The sequence below is a fragment of the Falco peregrinus genome, chromosome 1 (genome assembly GCF_023634155.1).
Source record: "Falco peregrinus isolate bFalPer1 chromosome 1, bFalPer1.pri, whole genome shotgun sequence".
NCBI classification, from domain to species: domain Eukaryota; kingdom Metazoa; phylum Chordata; class Aves; order Falconiformes; family Falconidae; genus Falco; species Falco peregrinus.
Window position 1 is genome coordinate 49,219,655 of NC_073721.1, and position 17,462 is coordinate 49,237,116.

The window sequence follows — 17,462 nt, forward strand, 5'->3', positions numbered from 1 at the left end:
CTGGCCTACGTGGCAGCAGCAGCCGAGCGGCGGCGCGGCCCGGCCCGGCGCTCCCTCCCGCCTGCCCGCCCTTCCCGCGGCCCTCAGCCGAGCGTGAGGCCGGGCCCCAGGCGCGCAGCAGCCGGCAGCGCTCCCGTCCTGCCGCCATGGGCCAGAACGATATCATGAACACCGCTGAAGACTTCGCGGATCAGGTGGGTGCCCGCCCGCTCGCCCTTCCCCGGCTGGGTGGCCTTTGTGCGCTGGGGCCGGGTGTGAGGGGGCGCCGCGGCGGGCCCCGCCTGAGGAGGGGGGTTATGGCCGCCGCCCTGAGGGGCCCAGCTGGGCTGCGCTGGGGTAGATTGGGATGGCGGCGGCGCGGGCCCGGGGCCTGGCCCTGAGGAGGCTGGCGGCTTCCTGGGCCGATTCGGCTCTGAGGGGAGGCTGGGGGCTCGGTTCCCCGGCGGCGTGGGGGCGGCTAGCGCAGGCCCGGCGGCCGGGCTTCTGTGGGAGCGGCTGCCCCCTGCCCTCACGCGAGGCCCGTGTCTGCTCCTGAGCCGCCTGTACAGCGAGGCAGGGGAGTTCTCCTTGGGAGCTGGGCTTCTCCCTGGGAGCAGGAGGCTGAGCTGCTCTCGCTTTCTCAAAAGCTGTCTGGCTGGCAGATAGGGGGTAAAAGGGTGTGGGAAAGCGGGGTGAGGTGGTGGTGACAGGAAAGCAAAAATTGAAGCCTTGGCTGACACTTGGAAACCCAACCTGGAAGAGGTTTGCCAGCATTGTAGTACTGAGCTCAGAATTAGGGCAAAAGGAAGGCAAACAACCTGGTGTTGTCTTGTAATCTTTTTTTATATTTGCTTCGGTGGAAGCCCTTACAGATTTGTCTGTGAGATAAAAGTTTGTGATCTCTTATTATATGTGAGAGCAGGAACATTTTGATCTGCTAGTGATGGTGTTAGAAAGATCTCCACTGTCATGGTGATTCATCTAATTGAAAATAAGAGGCATCTAATCGCGTTTAGCAAGTTCTCTGGAAAACCTGATTCTGCCTGGTTCTTCAACTCTGCCTATGGAAGCAGCGTGAGTTGTGTGGTGCACGCTAACACGTCACAGCTCTGAGGGGGCTGTGCTGCTGCCTCTGTGTCTTGAGCCCAGTTTCACTGGGAAAACCTGTTCCATACTTCCTCCCCACCCCCAGATGGAAGACTGGTCTTGGAGACAGAGTTTCTTACGGTGTGTGGAGTATTCAGTTTAAGGGGTGTCCGCATCATCTTGGTCATCCTCTTTGCCCTCTCCTTTTGGAGAAAGTAAACTATCACTGTAGTGTTCAAATTACTTGCCAGAACTTACAAGCTTGTTCTGACCTTTTCATAACACTTCTCTGTTTATTCCTGTGTGATTATTTCTAGATGTCTTTAACACCCCTTTTTTCATACTACTGAAAGCTCTTTTGTCCAGCTAAAACGCAGTTTGCTTCCTCCCGAAATGAGTTTTAAATGGCACAACTTCATTTGTGCTTGGCTACATTCTATTTAAAGGTGAGTCTTTCCTTCAGCTGCAGAATTTGCAGTGTTTGCATACACTTACCCATCAAATTGCAAAACAATTTTTACAGCTTTCCAAGTAACTAACTCCTTTGATAATTCTGCCTCCAAATAGCTGCCTGGTAGCTCAGTGGGATACTTTCAGTACTGTGTGTGCTGCTAAAACTCAGTATCGCACCAGTGTAGGAGTGGAGAGACTTACTAAACAATAATCCTGGGTGTATGTTGCAAAGTTAACACTTGGCATTACAGAAGCTAGTTAGTTCATCTTGGATTAAAAAAAATACTTGGAACATTTGGACTGAAATGATGTTGAAACTCCCCTCAATGGAGGTGGAGGTCATGAGGCTGGACAGTGGCTCTTCTGGGAGCTGAATGTATTCTCAGTGATAGCCTTGCTTTCTCCACTCCTTGTACTAGTGTTCAAGACTTAATGAGTCTTAATTTTTGTAGCATAAAAGCCCTGTGGGAAAATGTTACAGCTACTTCCATGGCTTATCAGTAAGTCCTGAATGTCTCTTACAAAAGCAAGAGTAATCTGTTCCTTAAATTCAAGAACTAAAGCTTAACTTTTCTCAGATACTGTAATTTCCCTTTGAATTAGCAAATTATGCCTTGAGTGCCAAGATACTCTGTAATAACAAGTGGCTCTTAATCCAGAGGTGAACTAGTGCACTGAAGGCATGGTCTTACAAGGCAGCTAAGCTTGCCTGACGGCTCCCTGTCAGTGAAAGGGGTTGTCCTGTTTCTCTCAAGGCTACGTTCCCCTTTTCCCTCACACGAGTGCTCTTCTGTCACTGGACTGTAGAGCTGAACTGGCAGGGAAAAAGTGCAGTTTATTTTTTTCTATTGGTTCAGTTATCCACTTGTTTAGGTCAAGTAAGCACCAATGCTGGTGGTGGGATCACTTGTGATGAGAACTGGCCGTTAGTTTAGCTTGGCTGTACTGTGAGTTTGTAGCCCACAGGCACACAGTATGGCTGGTGAGCAGTTCTGCTCTGAGCTCTTAGCAGTTTCCAAGGTCCGCAGCCAGCGGAGGAGACAGCTACTTGGTGGGTGTTGGGAGGTGGTCCTGTTGATTTCAGAGAAGGCAATTTGCTAGATATTGGGGAGGCTGGGAAAAGCTATTAAGGGTTCTTAAAATCTAGGTGATACACAGTGCAAGAAAATCAGGATCTTGGTTCAAAATGATGCCCAACTACAGGCTTTATGGACTGGTTTGTTCTTTGAGCACCAGCTCAATGTTACTAATTAAATAATTTACATGCTCGGAAATTAAGCCCTTTTTTAGTCAGTCTTGTTAAAATATTACATGCTAAGCCCTTCAGTGCAGTCAGAATGTACTGCTGACATTATTGTACTGAAAATAGCTGTGTCTGGGACCTGTACTGATTGTTTGGGGTTATAGAACTGGTTGTCTCCCCTCTGTAATCCCTGTAAGAGGGAGCAGATTTCAAGCAACTTGTCAAGTTTCTTTAATAATCTTTAGGAATGTGGGTGCCTGGTATTTCTGCTGTTCTAAAAAAAAAAAAGTTATGGACAAACATGCAAGGAAACTATTGAGTCATTGTACTGCAGTGAAAGGGCTGTAAGGGAGATCCAGACTCTGGGGGTTTTATTTAATTTTCCAACATAAATGCTGATGCACTAGTTGTTCAGCTAGTTCTAACATCTTGGTATCCTATTTTGCAGAAGACGGAAGGGAGAAGAAAACATTTCATTGTTAGTCTGAACTTTTTTTGTGTGTTATATTAAAAAACCTGAATTTGGAAACATTTTCTGTAACTTTGTCATGTCACTGCGCTGATTCCTTATCATTATAAGCCAGATGACCTAGTTGGAAAGGCTGGGAAATAATCTTCCCATAAAGAGTGATAGCAAAATGCAATACATGACTATAAATCCCATTTTACCGATTTGATTAATAAATAGCCTTTTTGAAAAGGGATGGTGTAAAGCGCGCTTCAGAAGTGAAAAGCATTGTCATGAGAAATCTTCCTGCAATTAAAAACTTGATTAAGGTTGGCAATGTTCTAGTGGGTCAGAGCTCTCTTCTTGCCTTCTGAAATAAGTGGGAAAGCCTTGGTTCCCAGTTTTCACAGATAACTTGTAGACATTGATTAGCCCAATGTGATGGGTGTTGCAGCCCTTGTGATTTTTTTTTTTTTTTTTTTTAGGTGGGATCTCCTTAAGTGGATACATACAGGCTGGTGAAAGGAAGTGATAGGGGGTTTTTCCTATCTTAAGAAATAGGATTTTTCTACCCAGAGGATTGAGCATACTATTCCAGAGATGATCACAGGTGTCCCAGGCTGCTAGAGGTCTGTGGCCTCCCAGAACAAAGCAATCCCTGAAATGAATAAAAGCTAGATATTTGGAATATGCCTTTATCAGAAGCTCTAGACTAATAATAATTATGTGTGATATAATGTAGTGTGATATAATAATTATGTGTGTGCAGCCCCCAAGAAGGCATTCTGCATAGATTAGCAGACTGCTGTCCATCACCATGCTCATAACTTCCCTGGTCCAAGAACACACATGTACACACAGAGCAAAGGTGTTTACTTGGACAGAATGTACCTAGATGACAGCAAAAATTCCCAACATCTGGCAGCGTATTGGTCTTAAAATACCTGTAATTATGCTATGGTGTATACACTTTAACAAAATGGACTGGATTTTTAACGAATTTGGAACTGTTAGAAAGCATGGTAAGAGTCAAAACAGAATCACTTTAATACCTGTTTTGGGGCAGGTCTGTTTGTGGTTTTCAAAAGGAGGCTTGAAATATTCAAAATAGGTTTTGAGCAGAGATGTGATTTAGGGATCCCTGGATGTTCTTGTGCATCTTTGCTTGTTAAACTGAGAGGAGCATTTAAATCTTATCTTTGCCTTTCTAATCCCGTTAGAGGGGGAAGTGGCAACACAAAGCCTCTCTAGTGTGCTAGTGACTTGGCTGCCAACACAGAACCAGCTGTTCTTCTTTAAAATAGTTTTACTTCAGCGTTTTGTTGTCTTTTCTCAAGATGTTTTGCTTCTTGCAAGGAGACAGTATGTGCTAAGAACAGTTGATGAAAAGCCCACAGCAGAATAAGCCATCCAGTTACTTGATGTCATGAGTTTAACGCTGCCACCTCCATCAATCTCAACAGTTTTGATTTGGCTTACATGTGTTGTGCTCAGTGGAGTGTGTGTTTCAACCCCGCTGTCTTAGTTGGGTATTTTATTAACTGCAGCTACCAGTTTTTCCCATGTTTGCTGCTTTTTTTCTGTGTGAATCATAAAGGAAATAGGAAGTGGTCTCAGGCTGCAGTGGTTGAGCCACATGTTGCTAGTGATGTGTAGGGACAAACCCAGGATGTCTGGTACTATTAGTTTAGTCCCGCTTCTGGAGATCTCCTGTTTCTTAGAATTTACTGTCTTTAGTTAAATTCCTTAGCTGATTTATACCCAAATCCTCTAACTGGAAATTCCCTTGATGTCTGTTACTTTCTATAACTACCATGTAATTGTTCTCTTCTTTCTCTCTGGATCTCCATGGCCAGTTGTTCTGTTGGTTTGGATTTTTGTTCATACAGTCTGTTTCTGAAGCCTGTTTACTTGAAGCTTGCCACGTACAGAGGTTTCAAGTTGTGGTAGCAAAGTAAATGCAGCTGCATGAGGTATGGATGTCCAAAGATGACATGTGTCGTGATAAGGAAGCTTAGCACCGCAGCTGCCTCAGGCTTTATTCTTTCTGACATGGCTTAAGCTGATGGGATGTACACACTTATGTTTAACGGATAGCGTTAAATTCCCTCTATATGCCATGAGAACACGTGAATGTTAAATGTGTTCTTGGCTTCTTCACCTGGACTGTTGGCAGTCGTTTGGTTTCAGGGAAGGGGAAGATTAGATCAGTTCATGTTGACCCACTTCACAACAACAAAGATGAGGCCTAGAGGCAGATATTGTCTTGTTTGCTTTCCCCGCCCCCCCCCCCCCCCCCCCTTTTCACAGCAGTGTGTTTTTCCTTTTCTTAAAGATGCCCAGCAGTTGTCCTGTTTAATTCCCTTCTAGACCAAAGTTGCCTGTTCTGTCTTGACAAGGCAAACTTAGTTTACAAACCACTTTTGGCTTTGTACTATTTCCAAAACAACTTTATCCTTAGTATTCCTCAGCAAGTTTGTTGAAATGCACAGTAAAATCTGGGAGAGGAGAGATCTGTAAACCAAGATGTGTGTCTCTTTCGGTGACAAAGATCACAAATTTTCTTCTGACTCATTCATCCAATCATTTCTATGGTTTAAAGCCTGAAGTGGCAGCCCTGAGTCAGAGTACAGCTGCACTTAAAATGCCCTTGATTAACTTGAATCCTGACCCTTAGACTCTGGATGCATGCAGTACAACTAGTGTAGTTTGTCCCGATACTAGCTGTTTAACTGACTATTAAGCAGGTTTGATGAATTGCCTTTCTTGTGATGACCTTCAGTTACACAGTGAGCAAGGCTTGGCATTTGCACAGGATTTGGAAGAGTCTTTAGTATTTACTAATTAATGTGGCAAGAATAAACTTCCAGAAATGGCTTGAGTCTCCTTTCTCTGCACTTGCATATACACTGGAAGTATGCAACGCTGCCAGAACTTTACAAAAAGATTCTGCGCGAAAAGAAACAAATCAGCTGTATTGTCTGACCTGAAGTCAATGTAAATACTGAATTATGAAATAAAAGGCTTGTGTGCCTTTTCTGTCCATTTTTTATAATACAGTTCAATGTGGTCTGGAAGATGCCTGTACACATGTTGGCTCCCCCACAGCTTTTCAGGTTTGAAGTATTCTAATATTGCATAAACTGTTTGACACGTCAGACTGTGGGATAATGGGGTTTTGTTAAATGGCTCCACAGAGATCCCTGCGTTAGAACTAGGAGGAGGAGTCCGGCAGCTTTGCGTGAGGGCTTGTGGCATGGGCATTTGCTTTCACAAGTGTCAACCTGCCCAAACTACTCCTGTCATCTGAAGGTACAAAGCTGCTGGATAATCTTGTAGTTAGTTCTAGATTAAATTTACATTTGTTTCTTACTGGATTGCACTTACTCAAACAGTAGCATATGCTGACTCCAAATATGTTCTTCTAGTGATCTGGCTGAGCTGAGCCTGTGCATGAAATGGGCCAGCCAAGTGGCAGCTTGCATTCTGAGTGACAACCAAATCCTCATGGAAGTCTCCATTAAGTAAGAACCTGTGCTGTTCAGGAAACTGGGTGACAGTTAAGCACTTGTCATAATCCAGAGGCTGCAAGTTTTCCTCTGCACCTCGCAGTCCTGTAGAGCATGCTTGCCCAGACACTGTTTGGCAATTCTGTTTGTTTCTTGTAATTATTATAATTGTAGAGCAAACTCGCCACTGGGCTGGCAGGGTAGAGGGGTATGTGGGACCAGGTACATCTTGCATTCACAAGAACTAAAGCTCAGCCTCTGCTGCACAGTGATATAGTTTCCTTTTAGCTAGTACACTGAACTGTAGGTGTAAACGCCTGTTTTCTTTCTGCAGAGAATGCTGGGTTTAATAGAAGTAGAAACTGCGTGTACTTGCATGAAACGGCACCCTCCTCTGTGCAACAGCTACGCTAATCTAATAGCTGCTGCTGCTACACAAGTACACATGCTTTGCACTGTTGCCTTTCTGAGCTGTTAGAGGGAACTAGCTTGGCAGAAAGCTTATTAATTTATTTTTTTTTTAGCTTGTACAGAGTTAGTCTTCTGTCAGCCTGACTCCCTCAATCAGTTTGGTACAGGGTGCTGAGTGCCTGAGCACGTGGGTGGGAGAGGATTGCCCTTTCAGCTCCTGGCTATCTGATAGTTGAACTGTAACATGAAACCCTGAGGAAGACAAACTAAACCCAAGGTCAGCCCTCATCTGGTAAGAGCTCCATCAAAACACAGTTCCTGTTACATAGAAAGGTGCTGCTGGATCATGCTTTTCTCCAAGTCCTTGTCTAAAATGCTCTTTGGATGGAGCATGGCAACAGGTTTCCCCCGCTGCCGCCAAGTGTTCCCAAACTGGAGTGAAGAAGAATTGTATTAAATCCAAGTCCCAAGTATGTGTTTCTCTCTGGATGTTGATGACCCTGTGTGCATGAGAACTGTTGACCTCAATCTGCAGAGTGCATGGATCTGTTATGCCTTGAGTATCACCTTGCCTTCCTTCCCTGCTAACGATGCTGTCTGCCCATGCAGTTCCTGAGAGTGACGAAGCAGTACCTTCCCCACGTGGCCCGCCTGTGCCTGATCAGCACCTTCCTGGAGGATGGCATCCGCATGTGGTTCCAGTGGAGTGAACAGAGGGATTACATTGATGGCACATGGAACTGTGGCTATTTCCTGGCCTCCATCTTTGTGTTCATAAATCTCTTCGGGCAGCTGAGTAAGTGGCTCTAAGGCTGTTACAGTGGATGCCAGAGCACTCCAGTGTGTCTGCCACCCTGGCTCATGTAAGCACTGTGAATTGTGTGAGCACAGGATGCCTTGCTGATTTCTTAATAGCCATTGACAGCTTAGAACGGATAGTACTACATTGGCTGAATGAAAAGAACTCTTAATTGACTCACTTCAGCCTATCTTGGAAGTAGTCTTAGAGAATTTATTGTGACACACTACCTCTGAGTCACGAGATGCCAAGAATCCATTACTACAATCTGTTTTCAGTTCTGTACCTATATCTATAATCACATACCACACCTCTGAATTCTCTAAATGAAATACTCATGTTTTCTTAAATAGGGCAGTGTTAAGACTTTCTCAGCCTCCTGTTTTTATGGGTATTAATCTCAATGGCCAAGTCTTATCCTACAGTTGTACACTTAAGCCTGAGAGAGTGCTTGTGTCAGAGGCTTTCAAAGCCCAGGAATCAAAATAATCCCAGAAGTGGAGCTTCTGCATGTGTGCAGGGTTGCCTTGGGGCATCGGAAGTGGAGAGGAGTAAAATTCTTTTCTGTTTATATTGTCTCTGATCTACTGTTTTTGATTCTTCTGCCAATTTCTTGGCCTGTGTCTGGGTTTGGATATTTATTTAGTCTCATTTTTGTGTAGTCAGCTTAATGTAGTTACCAGTCTTCATGTAAGTGGCAAAGGCTGTCAGTGCTTTGTGATGGAAGACTTGAGGAGGAATATAAAACAAAAGCTTTCAAGGAAAAAGAATATAATGTGTTTGCCCTAACAGTTACCTCAATTAAAAAAAAAAAAAAGGCAAATCCATAATTAGTTGAGTTTCTTTTTAACTTCTTTTAATGCTTTAACACTGATAGCTGCTGTACAGTCCTGTGTTGGGGACTGCATTCAGCATGTGCTTACCCTTTATAAAACAAAAGGTACTTCTGGAATGATATTTTAAAATGCACTAAAACTTCTAAGTTCTTGAACTGATTTGTGCCATTAAAATTTCCTGTCTGGTGTTCTTTGTGGCACATTTGAAAGAAATCGGTCTGCTCAGTTCAAAACCAGTTGGCATTCCTGCAGCATCTTTTCCTGTGCAAGCCAGAAGTGTAACTGTGTTCAATTTCCCCAACTCAGGCGGCTGTATCCTGGTGCTGAGTAGGAACTTTGTGCAATATGCCTGCTTTGGACTGTTTGGAATTATAGCATTACAGGTAGGAAGCTTAAGTCTTCAGCCCTTCTAAACTGTATCTTTCAAATCTTCTCTCTTAGCCCCAGTCCTACCAACATATTTAAATACAACTTGCAACCCTGGAATTTTTCTCCACCTTGGCCTAGTGCCAGTCCTCAATGGCATTGAACTGTTTTGCTGCTTCTGTCCTTCTGATGTGCCCAATAGATCCTTGGCTGTAATTGCAATTAGTCAGCTGGAGACATCGATTCAATACTTGACCTTGACCAATTTAGCAGAAGTAACTTGCAAGTCACCTGTATGTCAGTAACATGCCAAATGTGGAACTTGCAGTTGCTTTGGCCTTCAGCACACAGCTTTTAGAAAGGACTGTCCTCCTCACAAAGGATCCTAGCTAGTAGCATCCTTCCTGTCCAAAACCAATGCATTTTTGCAGGGGCTAATGTGAAAGCAGAATTCTGGCTTCTGTTCCCTGTTTTACGCTGACTCACTGGACCACATTGATGTAACCTACCTTGTTTTGTTCAGTATAACATACTTATAATTCTACTATGGATAGTACAGCCTTGAGATTGTAACAGAAATTCAGAAATTACATGGTGGTGTCTTAACCTGTTTTATTCTTCGCCTAGACTATTGCATACAGCATTCTATGGGACCTGAAGTTCTTGATGAGGTATGCCTACTCAAAAATTTTTATCAAAATGGAACAAAAATTGTTGGCTGTCACTGCTGCTTACTGACAGAGGAAATGATCTTTGTACATAGTATTTACTAGAAAGATTTTACAAATTATACATTTATGTTAAACAAGAAATGACAGCACTTAAAATGAGTAGAGTCTGTGGAAGGGAAAGACAAATCCCAACCCACTGGGATCTGAGTGCTTCTGTTACTAATGTCCTTGCTGAGAGCTCACAAAACTGTCCAAACTGGACAGGGAGCTTGCTATTATTTCCTAAATAGCAACTGTGCTTATGCATGACTGAAGCAATTTTCCAAGAAAACTAAAGCATGCAGATACTAGAGTGGTTTCTGGGATTTTAGATCTCTAACGTCTTCTCTAAGTAGAAGAAAGGGTTCTTAAACATGAGCTTTCTTGTCAAGTCCTAGCTATTACCTTTTTACCACTCTTCTCTGAGAGGAGGGTGGGGGACAGCACAAAAACTGCGTTCTGGGCTTACTACAGCCCTGGAAATTTGTAACCTCTTTAGCAGTACTGCTGTTCTGTTTCCTCAAAGCAACTTCTGAACTACTTTGGCATGTGTGGCTAAACCTGAGGTACAGAGTAACTTCAACATGATTAAATTCATGCTGTAACAGATGCTAAGCAACTTTGCCTGAGCTGTGAGTGCTGGGCTTCCCTGGCAGGCTGTATGTGTCTGGACAGGCTTGTGGAAATTTTGTGTACAACACTACTGTTTCAGCTGTGAAGCCTAATGCAGATGTGCAGAGTAGGTCACTCCTCACTAGCATGCAGATTCTTACTGAGTTTAAATTGTCAGATGAGACTTAAAATCTATAGATCACTGCCAACTGTAGTAAATGGCGCTTTTTTTTGTTCCCCTTTCTGTAGGAATCTTGCCCTTGGGGGAGGCTTGCTGCTGCTTTTGGCTGAGTCGCGCTCAGAGGGGAAGAGCATGTTTGCTGGTGTTCCTACCATGCGGGAAAGCTCTCCTAAGCAGTATATGCAGCTGGGGGGCCGTGTGCTGCTGGTCCTCATGTTCATGACACTGCTACATTTTGATATGAACTTCTTTTCTGTAAGTATCTGAGTATAAAAGTGTGAGTTAAGGAACTAGAATAGAGTACCAACTCCTAGATTGGCTGTAGGACCTGCTCAGTGAGTCTCTCTTAGTAGAATTAATGTTTAGAAAGTTATTAGATCATCTATGCCATGACAACCTGTTCTGTTGAACTATCCGTGTCTGTTCTTATGTTTATGTATCTCTTAAAGAACAATGTGTAAGCTGATGGTTTTTTTCCTTGCAGATTCTGCAGAACATTGTGGGCACAGCCCTGATTATCTTGGTGGCAATTGGCTTCAAGACTAAGCTGGCTGCCTTGACTCTAGTCATCTGGCTTTTTGGCATCAACATCTACTTCAATGCCTTCTGGACCGTCCCAGCCTACAAGCCCATGCACGACTTCCTCAAATATGATTTCTTCCAGACCATGTCTGTAATTGGAGGTCTCCTCCTCGTGGTTGCACTGGGTCCTGGTGGAGTCTCCATGGATGAGAAGAAAAAAGAGTGGTAACAGGAATAGCAACACTTCTTGGGACATAAAATACTAAGTCCAGAACTGATTCTCTATGGATTCAACAAAAACTGCCAGCATTTTACACATACATGTCCCCTTCCTATTAAAGGCACAGATGTTTTGAATTTGATTTACAGTGGCACCAGTAATATAATAGATAAAATCCTATTTCTTCAAGGAATGTTGCCTAGGCTTATTCTAACTTCCTAGATTTGGAACTAACCCAAGGAACCTGCATTTTGCTGATGCTTCAGTGAGTTGCAGTAGAACAGTTGCTGGTTTTAATGTCAGCAATGTTTTAAAATTTGAAATACTGTGAGCAGATACAGCTGTATCATTCAATGTGCTGTTGGGTTCTAGCTATAACTGAAAAAGTGGATCCCCTTTCTCACCCTCATCGAAACAGTTTTGTGCATAAGGAGTTCCATTACTGGTTATAGCATTGCTTATAAAGGTGGAAAGCAGCATCCAAAAAAAAAACCCCCAAAAAATCACTGTTATTTTGCTGCTCAGAGACCTGTAACTATATTTTTGTTTAACAGCAGGGGAGGTCTTTCCTGCCCCCAAACAGAAAGCAAAAAGAAAAGCCTGAAAGTAGTTGTACCTCCCTCTAAGTAAGGAAAGGGAGAGGGTTTTCTAACATGTCCCAGGCCTGCTCTTGAGGGGAACAAGGGAGAATCCTGTATTGCTAATTGGGAATCCTGTATTGCTAATCAGACTTAAAGAAGGAAGTTGGGGAGATACTCCTCAAGAGACATAATGTTAGATCCTGTGAAAATTCTGTGCCAAAACAACTCTTTCCCCAGTTGTCCCTCCTGAATTCCCAAGAAGGGAGCCAGGTTGTGCTGCAGGTTCCATAGTAAAAGCTCCTTTCTGCTATTAACCAGCTACCATCCATATATGCCCCAAATCCATATCTGAATTGCAGGTTATTGGTGAAAGTGTCTTCAGAATTACAGAAGCTCCCCTTTTCCCCGCACTCAGTACATGCGAGATGAGAGCAGCCACTCTTCTAATCTGTAGTCTTTGCTTCTTAGATTCACTTCAGTCTGTCTCTCAGCTGTAGAAGTCCCAGCTGACTGAACAGCGGCAGAGCTGGGGTGCTGAACTCCCGAGTGCAGCCCCTGCTGTCTGCTGTCTCGGGGTGCACCTGAGGTGCGTAGGGAGGAATGTGGAAGTCAGTGGTGTGCTGCCATAGCCCCGGTTCTCAACCCTGTATGCAAATGGTTATAGCTGAAGAATGCAAGTGCATTCACTGTGCAGTGAACAAGCAGCCAGGGATGTAACTTGTGTGTTCAGAGGGAAGAACTCTTCAGCATGATGGTGAGGAGACAGGAAGGCCCTGTTTTCAGCTCTCGGTGCCACAACCTCTGTGCCATGAACATGCTTAGTGCTGCTCAGAGGCGGCATTTTGCCCTCTGCTAGTCAACTAGGTGAACCTCTTTCACTAGATGAGAATTCTAGAAAGTGTGAGCCCTACCAACTTGCTTACATGACATTGATTCCTTGCACTGTCTCCCTTGAGAAAGCTGCTCAACTGTTTGTTCAAGGAGTAATTCAGCTGAATGTCTCCAGCAGGAGCTATTTACCAGGGTCTCCTGGTAAGGACACTAACCTGGACAGTTCAGCTTAACGGTTGCTTTTTAGGAGATGAAACTAGGCAGAAAGAACTGATGACAAATAGTGATTTCATCATCTTCAGGGGAAAATAGCCTATGTAATAGCAAGATGTGGTGCTGCTGAAGGAAACTAACTGGTATTTGGGGGTAGATGGGAGGGGAAGCCAGCATTTAAGGGCAGGTCATGAAAAAGGTGTTCTTTTTTAAATAGGTTTTGAAAGAGAAGTTTCCATCTCCAGTGTTCACTGTGCCTGTCTCTCCATAGCAAACCAAACTGTCCTTTACATTACACATACACAGCACAGGCTGCTTTTTCTCAGTTTCACTGCAGGTCTTACAGTGGTTTTAGACTACATCAAGGCAACCATTCTCAGATACCTTAACTGCTGTTGATGTCAGTAGCATTTATAAATGGAATGACAGAAACAACTCCTGTAAGCAGTGCTTAAGTTGGCTTTCTCAGCTTTGTGTCCTGTCTTAACTAAAGAGCTGGATGACAGACTAGTTGGAAATACTGACTGGTTTGTGAAAATAAAGTCCCCTTTCCAACAAAATACCCCAAGAAAAGGAACTGAATACTGTCCCTTGCAGCAGAAGTATTTCAGTACTAAAGGGGCACACTAGGTGAGGGCATTACAAGGTATTTCTAGGCAGCACGGTATGCACTTACTAACTGTGAGTCCTGATGCAGAAGGTTCTGGTTTCCTACGTACACTGCTGTATTTGTGCATCTCCCAAAAATACAGTGACCTCTCCCCATGGCTGAGAAGCTCTCACAAGCAGGATGTCAGCTATCAATTGGCTGTGCAAAGTGTTCTGGAATTCATTCTGAATATATTTTTGCTCTCTATGTGGAAAAATAAATAAGTATAAATTCTCATTTTATGCTGTATTTTGTACCTTAGTTGTGTTTGAAAATGTTTTGATTTTTGGAAACAATCAAAATAAAACAATGGCATCTTTGTATCCACTTGCCGTGTGTGACTGGTGACACTCTGCAGATAGGCTACCTGGAAACGCTGGTTAGTGGACTTGGGCTTTCTCTCCCATCTTCTGAAAATCCTCTTTCCATAATGGGGTCTGACCGCACCAGTCGTCCTTCCGTGGGGGGGGTGGCTTAAGGCTGTTCAAATACCAGTTAATTCCACCCCACTATTCCCCTCCCCAGTAACAGTTAACTAGAATGGGCAAACACTTTGTCTCATGCACCTGCTAGCATTGTTATACAACAGGCTTCAGGCTGTGTGTTTATCATAAAATTTATTTGCCGTTGGTTGCTTTCTTTAAGTTCTTGGGGTTTTGATGATGATGACTCTTGAATTTCTTCTGTAAAGGGCCTGACTGTTTCTGTAGAGGAAAAAAGGTTAAATCAGCTTATTCCTAAAACCCAAATCCAGCCTGGCCTAAGAAAGCTTAAAAGAGAAACAGTGTGGTCTCCTTTATCACCAGAGACAGAACAAGCACAGAGCCAGCCAGGATCTTTCCTTGCCCTGCCCTGGAAGTTGGCATTTTCTCTGTGACGAGGGTTTCATTCGATACGAACGGTGACAGCCTCCCTGCAGCAACAAACCTAAACTTCATCCAGTCTTAACTTCCCAGTTTGATATGGTTACAAAGGGTCCAGCACCTTCCTCAGGGGCTGCCCGAGAGTGTGAAAGGTTTATCCATCTTTATGGATCTAACATCTGCCTGCTTCCCACACTGAGAAGGACCGAGGTGTGTCCCATAAGGCAGGACCTGGCCAGCTCCTCAAAAGAGGCAGAAAAAGGCTCTGGATTGACCCTGTGACTTCAAAAGGGTTTAACTTGTGTTTGCGTGTCTGGGGAGGAAGGTTACAGAACCCACAAGACACGCTTCACTCTCCCTGTTAAGACAGCGTGCAGCAGGATCCTGTCAAAGATGAGCTCTTTATACAGGCAGGAACATCCCTAGTTACTGTGGACAGGATAACATTTACTGGTAGTAATTCATGCCTCAGGATGCGAGTCTGGCTGGCACACGGGGAAAGTCTGTTCTGAGCAGCTTTGCACCTTCTGCTGGTTCTCAGACAGGAATAGATCAGACAAACACCTACGGGAGGGGATCCCAGCTCCATGCTCCCCTGCTGCTGCAGTGACTCCCACCTTTCCTCTTTTGTTGCCAACTGCTCTGCTGACACGTGTTCTTCCACCATCCTTTCTGTTCACCTCACCATTCTGCTTGGTCCCATCATCCTCGCTGTCTGTTGCAAAGTCATCGCTGCCTTTTGTGGTTTGTGGAGCTGCTGGGCTTTTTTCTGGGAAGAGTGCAGCTAAAACACAAAGATGTAGCTCAAAATCAGCTCCCTGTGCACACAGGTTCTGCCTCCCCCTACCTTTACTTTGAGGGCATTTTGGAAGGTGATTTGCCAGGCTGCTTCCAGTCAGCAAGCATCTGTGTGTCACTACCGAAATACTCGGGGAAATAAACACGGTGGTGTTTTAATCTGCCCGGTGCTCTCACTAGCCCGTTCTGGCAAGGCAGCGCCTCCGCCTGTAAGCCAGCAGCACGCCTGACCAACCTGTCAGACTCAAGGACTTGCTGAGAAACAAAGCAGCAAATCCCAGCGCAGTGCATCTTGTATCCCTCCCCCTCACACTTTATGTGATCCAACTCTGGTTATTACTTAGTGATAACTGCTATTTCTTACTTGGTGGTGATAAGCTTTTTCAAAACCCAAGAACCCCAAACCGGATGGAAGTCACGTGCCTTCAGCAACATGAGCATTATAAAGAAACTGGGAGAAAATTAGCCGACAAATTCCCTTCAGGACATAAAGGATACCAATGTTCTTACGTGGATACAGGTCACTCATGCTGTCATCTGTCTCCTCTCCACCCTCGTCGCTGGACTTCGGCTCCCAGAATTCCTCTTTTCTGTAAGGCTGCCTGCTCCCATTCATTTGGTCATCAGGGTGCTGCATCTGCTGCTTCTTCTGTCGCAAGCAGGCAGGGACGTACTCCACTCCTTCCTTCTGGCACTCCTCGTCTAACAGTGCAAAGCGTTGGGCAGCACTTAGTGAGGCTGCCCAGTCACCCATGTCCTTTTAGTACCCAACTCTAGCTTACATTAAATGCAACTCAGAGTTATGCCAAGCTCCAGCTCTAACATACATTCATGGAATCCACAGCGACACTATAGTCCATGACAGACAGGAAAGATGTTAACACAGAGGCTGTGCTGGACATGTGAACCACCCTCTCTGGGGAAGTTTCAGAACTGCTCCTCTCAAGTCAGGGTGTTCCAAGGTATTTGCTGGAAGGTGACTGCTCCCTACATCTGGGATCCTCCTTCCTAGCTGAGGGGCACACACAACAACAGCTGTACATTACTGTCAATCTAAGGAAAACTGATCCCTTCACACAGATCTACTGGAATCTCAGCAGCGTAGGGAAAAAAGTTGTCTGGTTATATCTTCAGAAAAGCTACTTACATCTTTTTAGGGCCTTCTGATAGCGCTTCCCTTGGACATGACGCAGCACGTGCTCTGGAAACTTGTTGATGTGTCTGAGAGTGAGCTTGCAAAACAGCTGGTGTCTGACAGACACAGGAAGAAAGAGCCAGCAACAGGGTTTAAGTATGCGATTACTTAATAACTTTTCACTTACAAGCACTGTGCTCAAAGTTGATACTTTATAAAGACTTTCCCCATCTCCCAAAACCCATAAAGACTCAAGAACTTTGTAAAGCTCAACCACTTTATGTCTAAGATTGAACAAAGTGTAAAGCATAATGCACAGAAGGAAGAATACCTACAGATTCTTTGTGCTGGGCACTATGTGGGGCTCAAACTTGCCATAGTCGAACTCTCTGGCAGTCTTTACCAGCCGCTGATACTTCTTGCCATTAGTATAAGCCTGCAGCTCCGACAGTCGACATGGCATCTCATGGCCTGTCAGCCTGCATCTCACCTGAAGAAAAACAGTAGCTGGTCAGGGAAGGCCAGGGGGCTACCACAGAGCTGGGGAGGGCAGGGGAGGCCTCAGGCTCCCACCAGCGCCTTCCTCCGACTTCTACAGCGGGAGAAAAGCCTCCGGGCCAGGGACCTCACTGGGGCTGAGCCCACCTGCCGGAGAACTTTCCCGGTCCGCTGCCAACCGGTCTCGTCGCCCGCGACGGCCCCCTCCGGAGTCCCGGCCCCGGCCTTCCCTCACGAACCCCTCAGGGAGGCGGCCCCAGTCCCCCCTCCGGGGGCGGCCCCGACCCTCATGGTGCCCCTCCGCCCCACACGGGCCGGCTCCAGCCTCACCTTGCCCGGCTCCGCGAGGCTAAGGAGCGGGTGCTGCCGCAGGAAGAGCCGCTCCTTCTCGGGTACTGCAGCCATGGCCGCGCCGCCGCCAGGCGCCAGCCCCGCCATAGAGAGGCGCCGCCAGAGCGGAGCTCGCCTCCCCTTCCGGTGCCGGCCTCGCCGGGGAGCAGCCGGCACCATAGAGAGGGG

At 45.3% G+C, this 17,462-nt stretch overlaps 2 protein-coding genes across 2 annotated transcripts; one reads left to right on the forward strand and one right to left on the reverse strand.

Annotated features, from left to right (window-relative positions):
- Positions 1-6: 6 nt before the first annotated feature.
- Positions 7-13,976, forward strand: SURF4 (surfeit 4). The gene is made up of 6 exons (XM_055814439.1): positions 7-194; positions 7,739-7,925; positions 9,071-9,147; positions 9,758-9,801; positions 10,702-10,888; positions 11,118-13,976. The coding sequence occupies exons 1-6, from the start codon at positions 147-149 to the stop codon at positions 11,382-11,384; spliced, it is 810 nt and encodes a 269-aa protein (XP_055670414.1). The 5' UTR covers positions 7-146; the 3' UTR covers positions 11,385-13,976.
- Positions 13,977-14,251: 275 nt separating this feature from the next.
- SURF2 (surfeit 2) lies at positions 14,252-17,403 on the reverse strand. Its single transcript, XM_055814434.1, has 6 exons — positions 17,274-17,403; positions 16,781-16,935; positions 16,458-16,561; positions 15,821-16,012; positions 15,130-15,296; positions 14,252-14,353 (listed from the first exon to the last, which is right to left on the reverse strand). Exons 1-6 carry the CDS (start codon positions 17,379-17,381, stop codon positions 14,267-14,269), a joined length of 813 nt encoding a protein of 270 aa, XP_055670409.1. The 5' UTR covers positions 17,382-17,403; the 3' UTR covers positions 14,252-14,266.
- Positions 17,404-17,462: the final 59 nt, after the last annotated feature.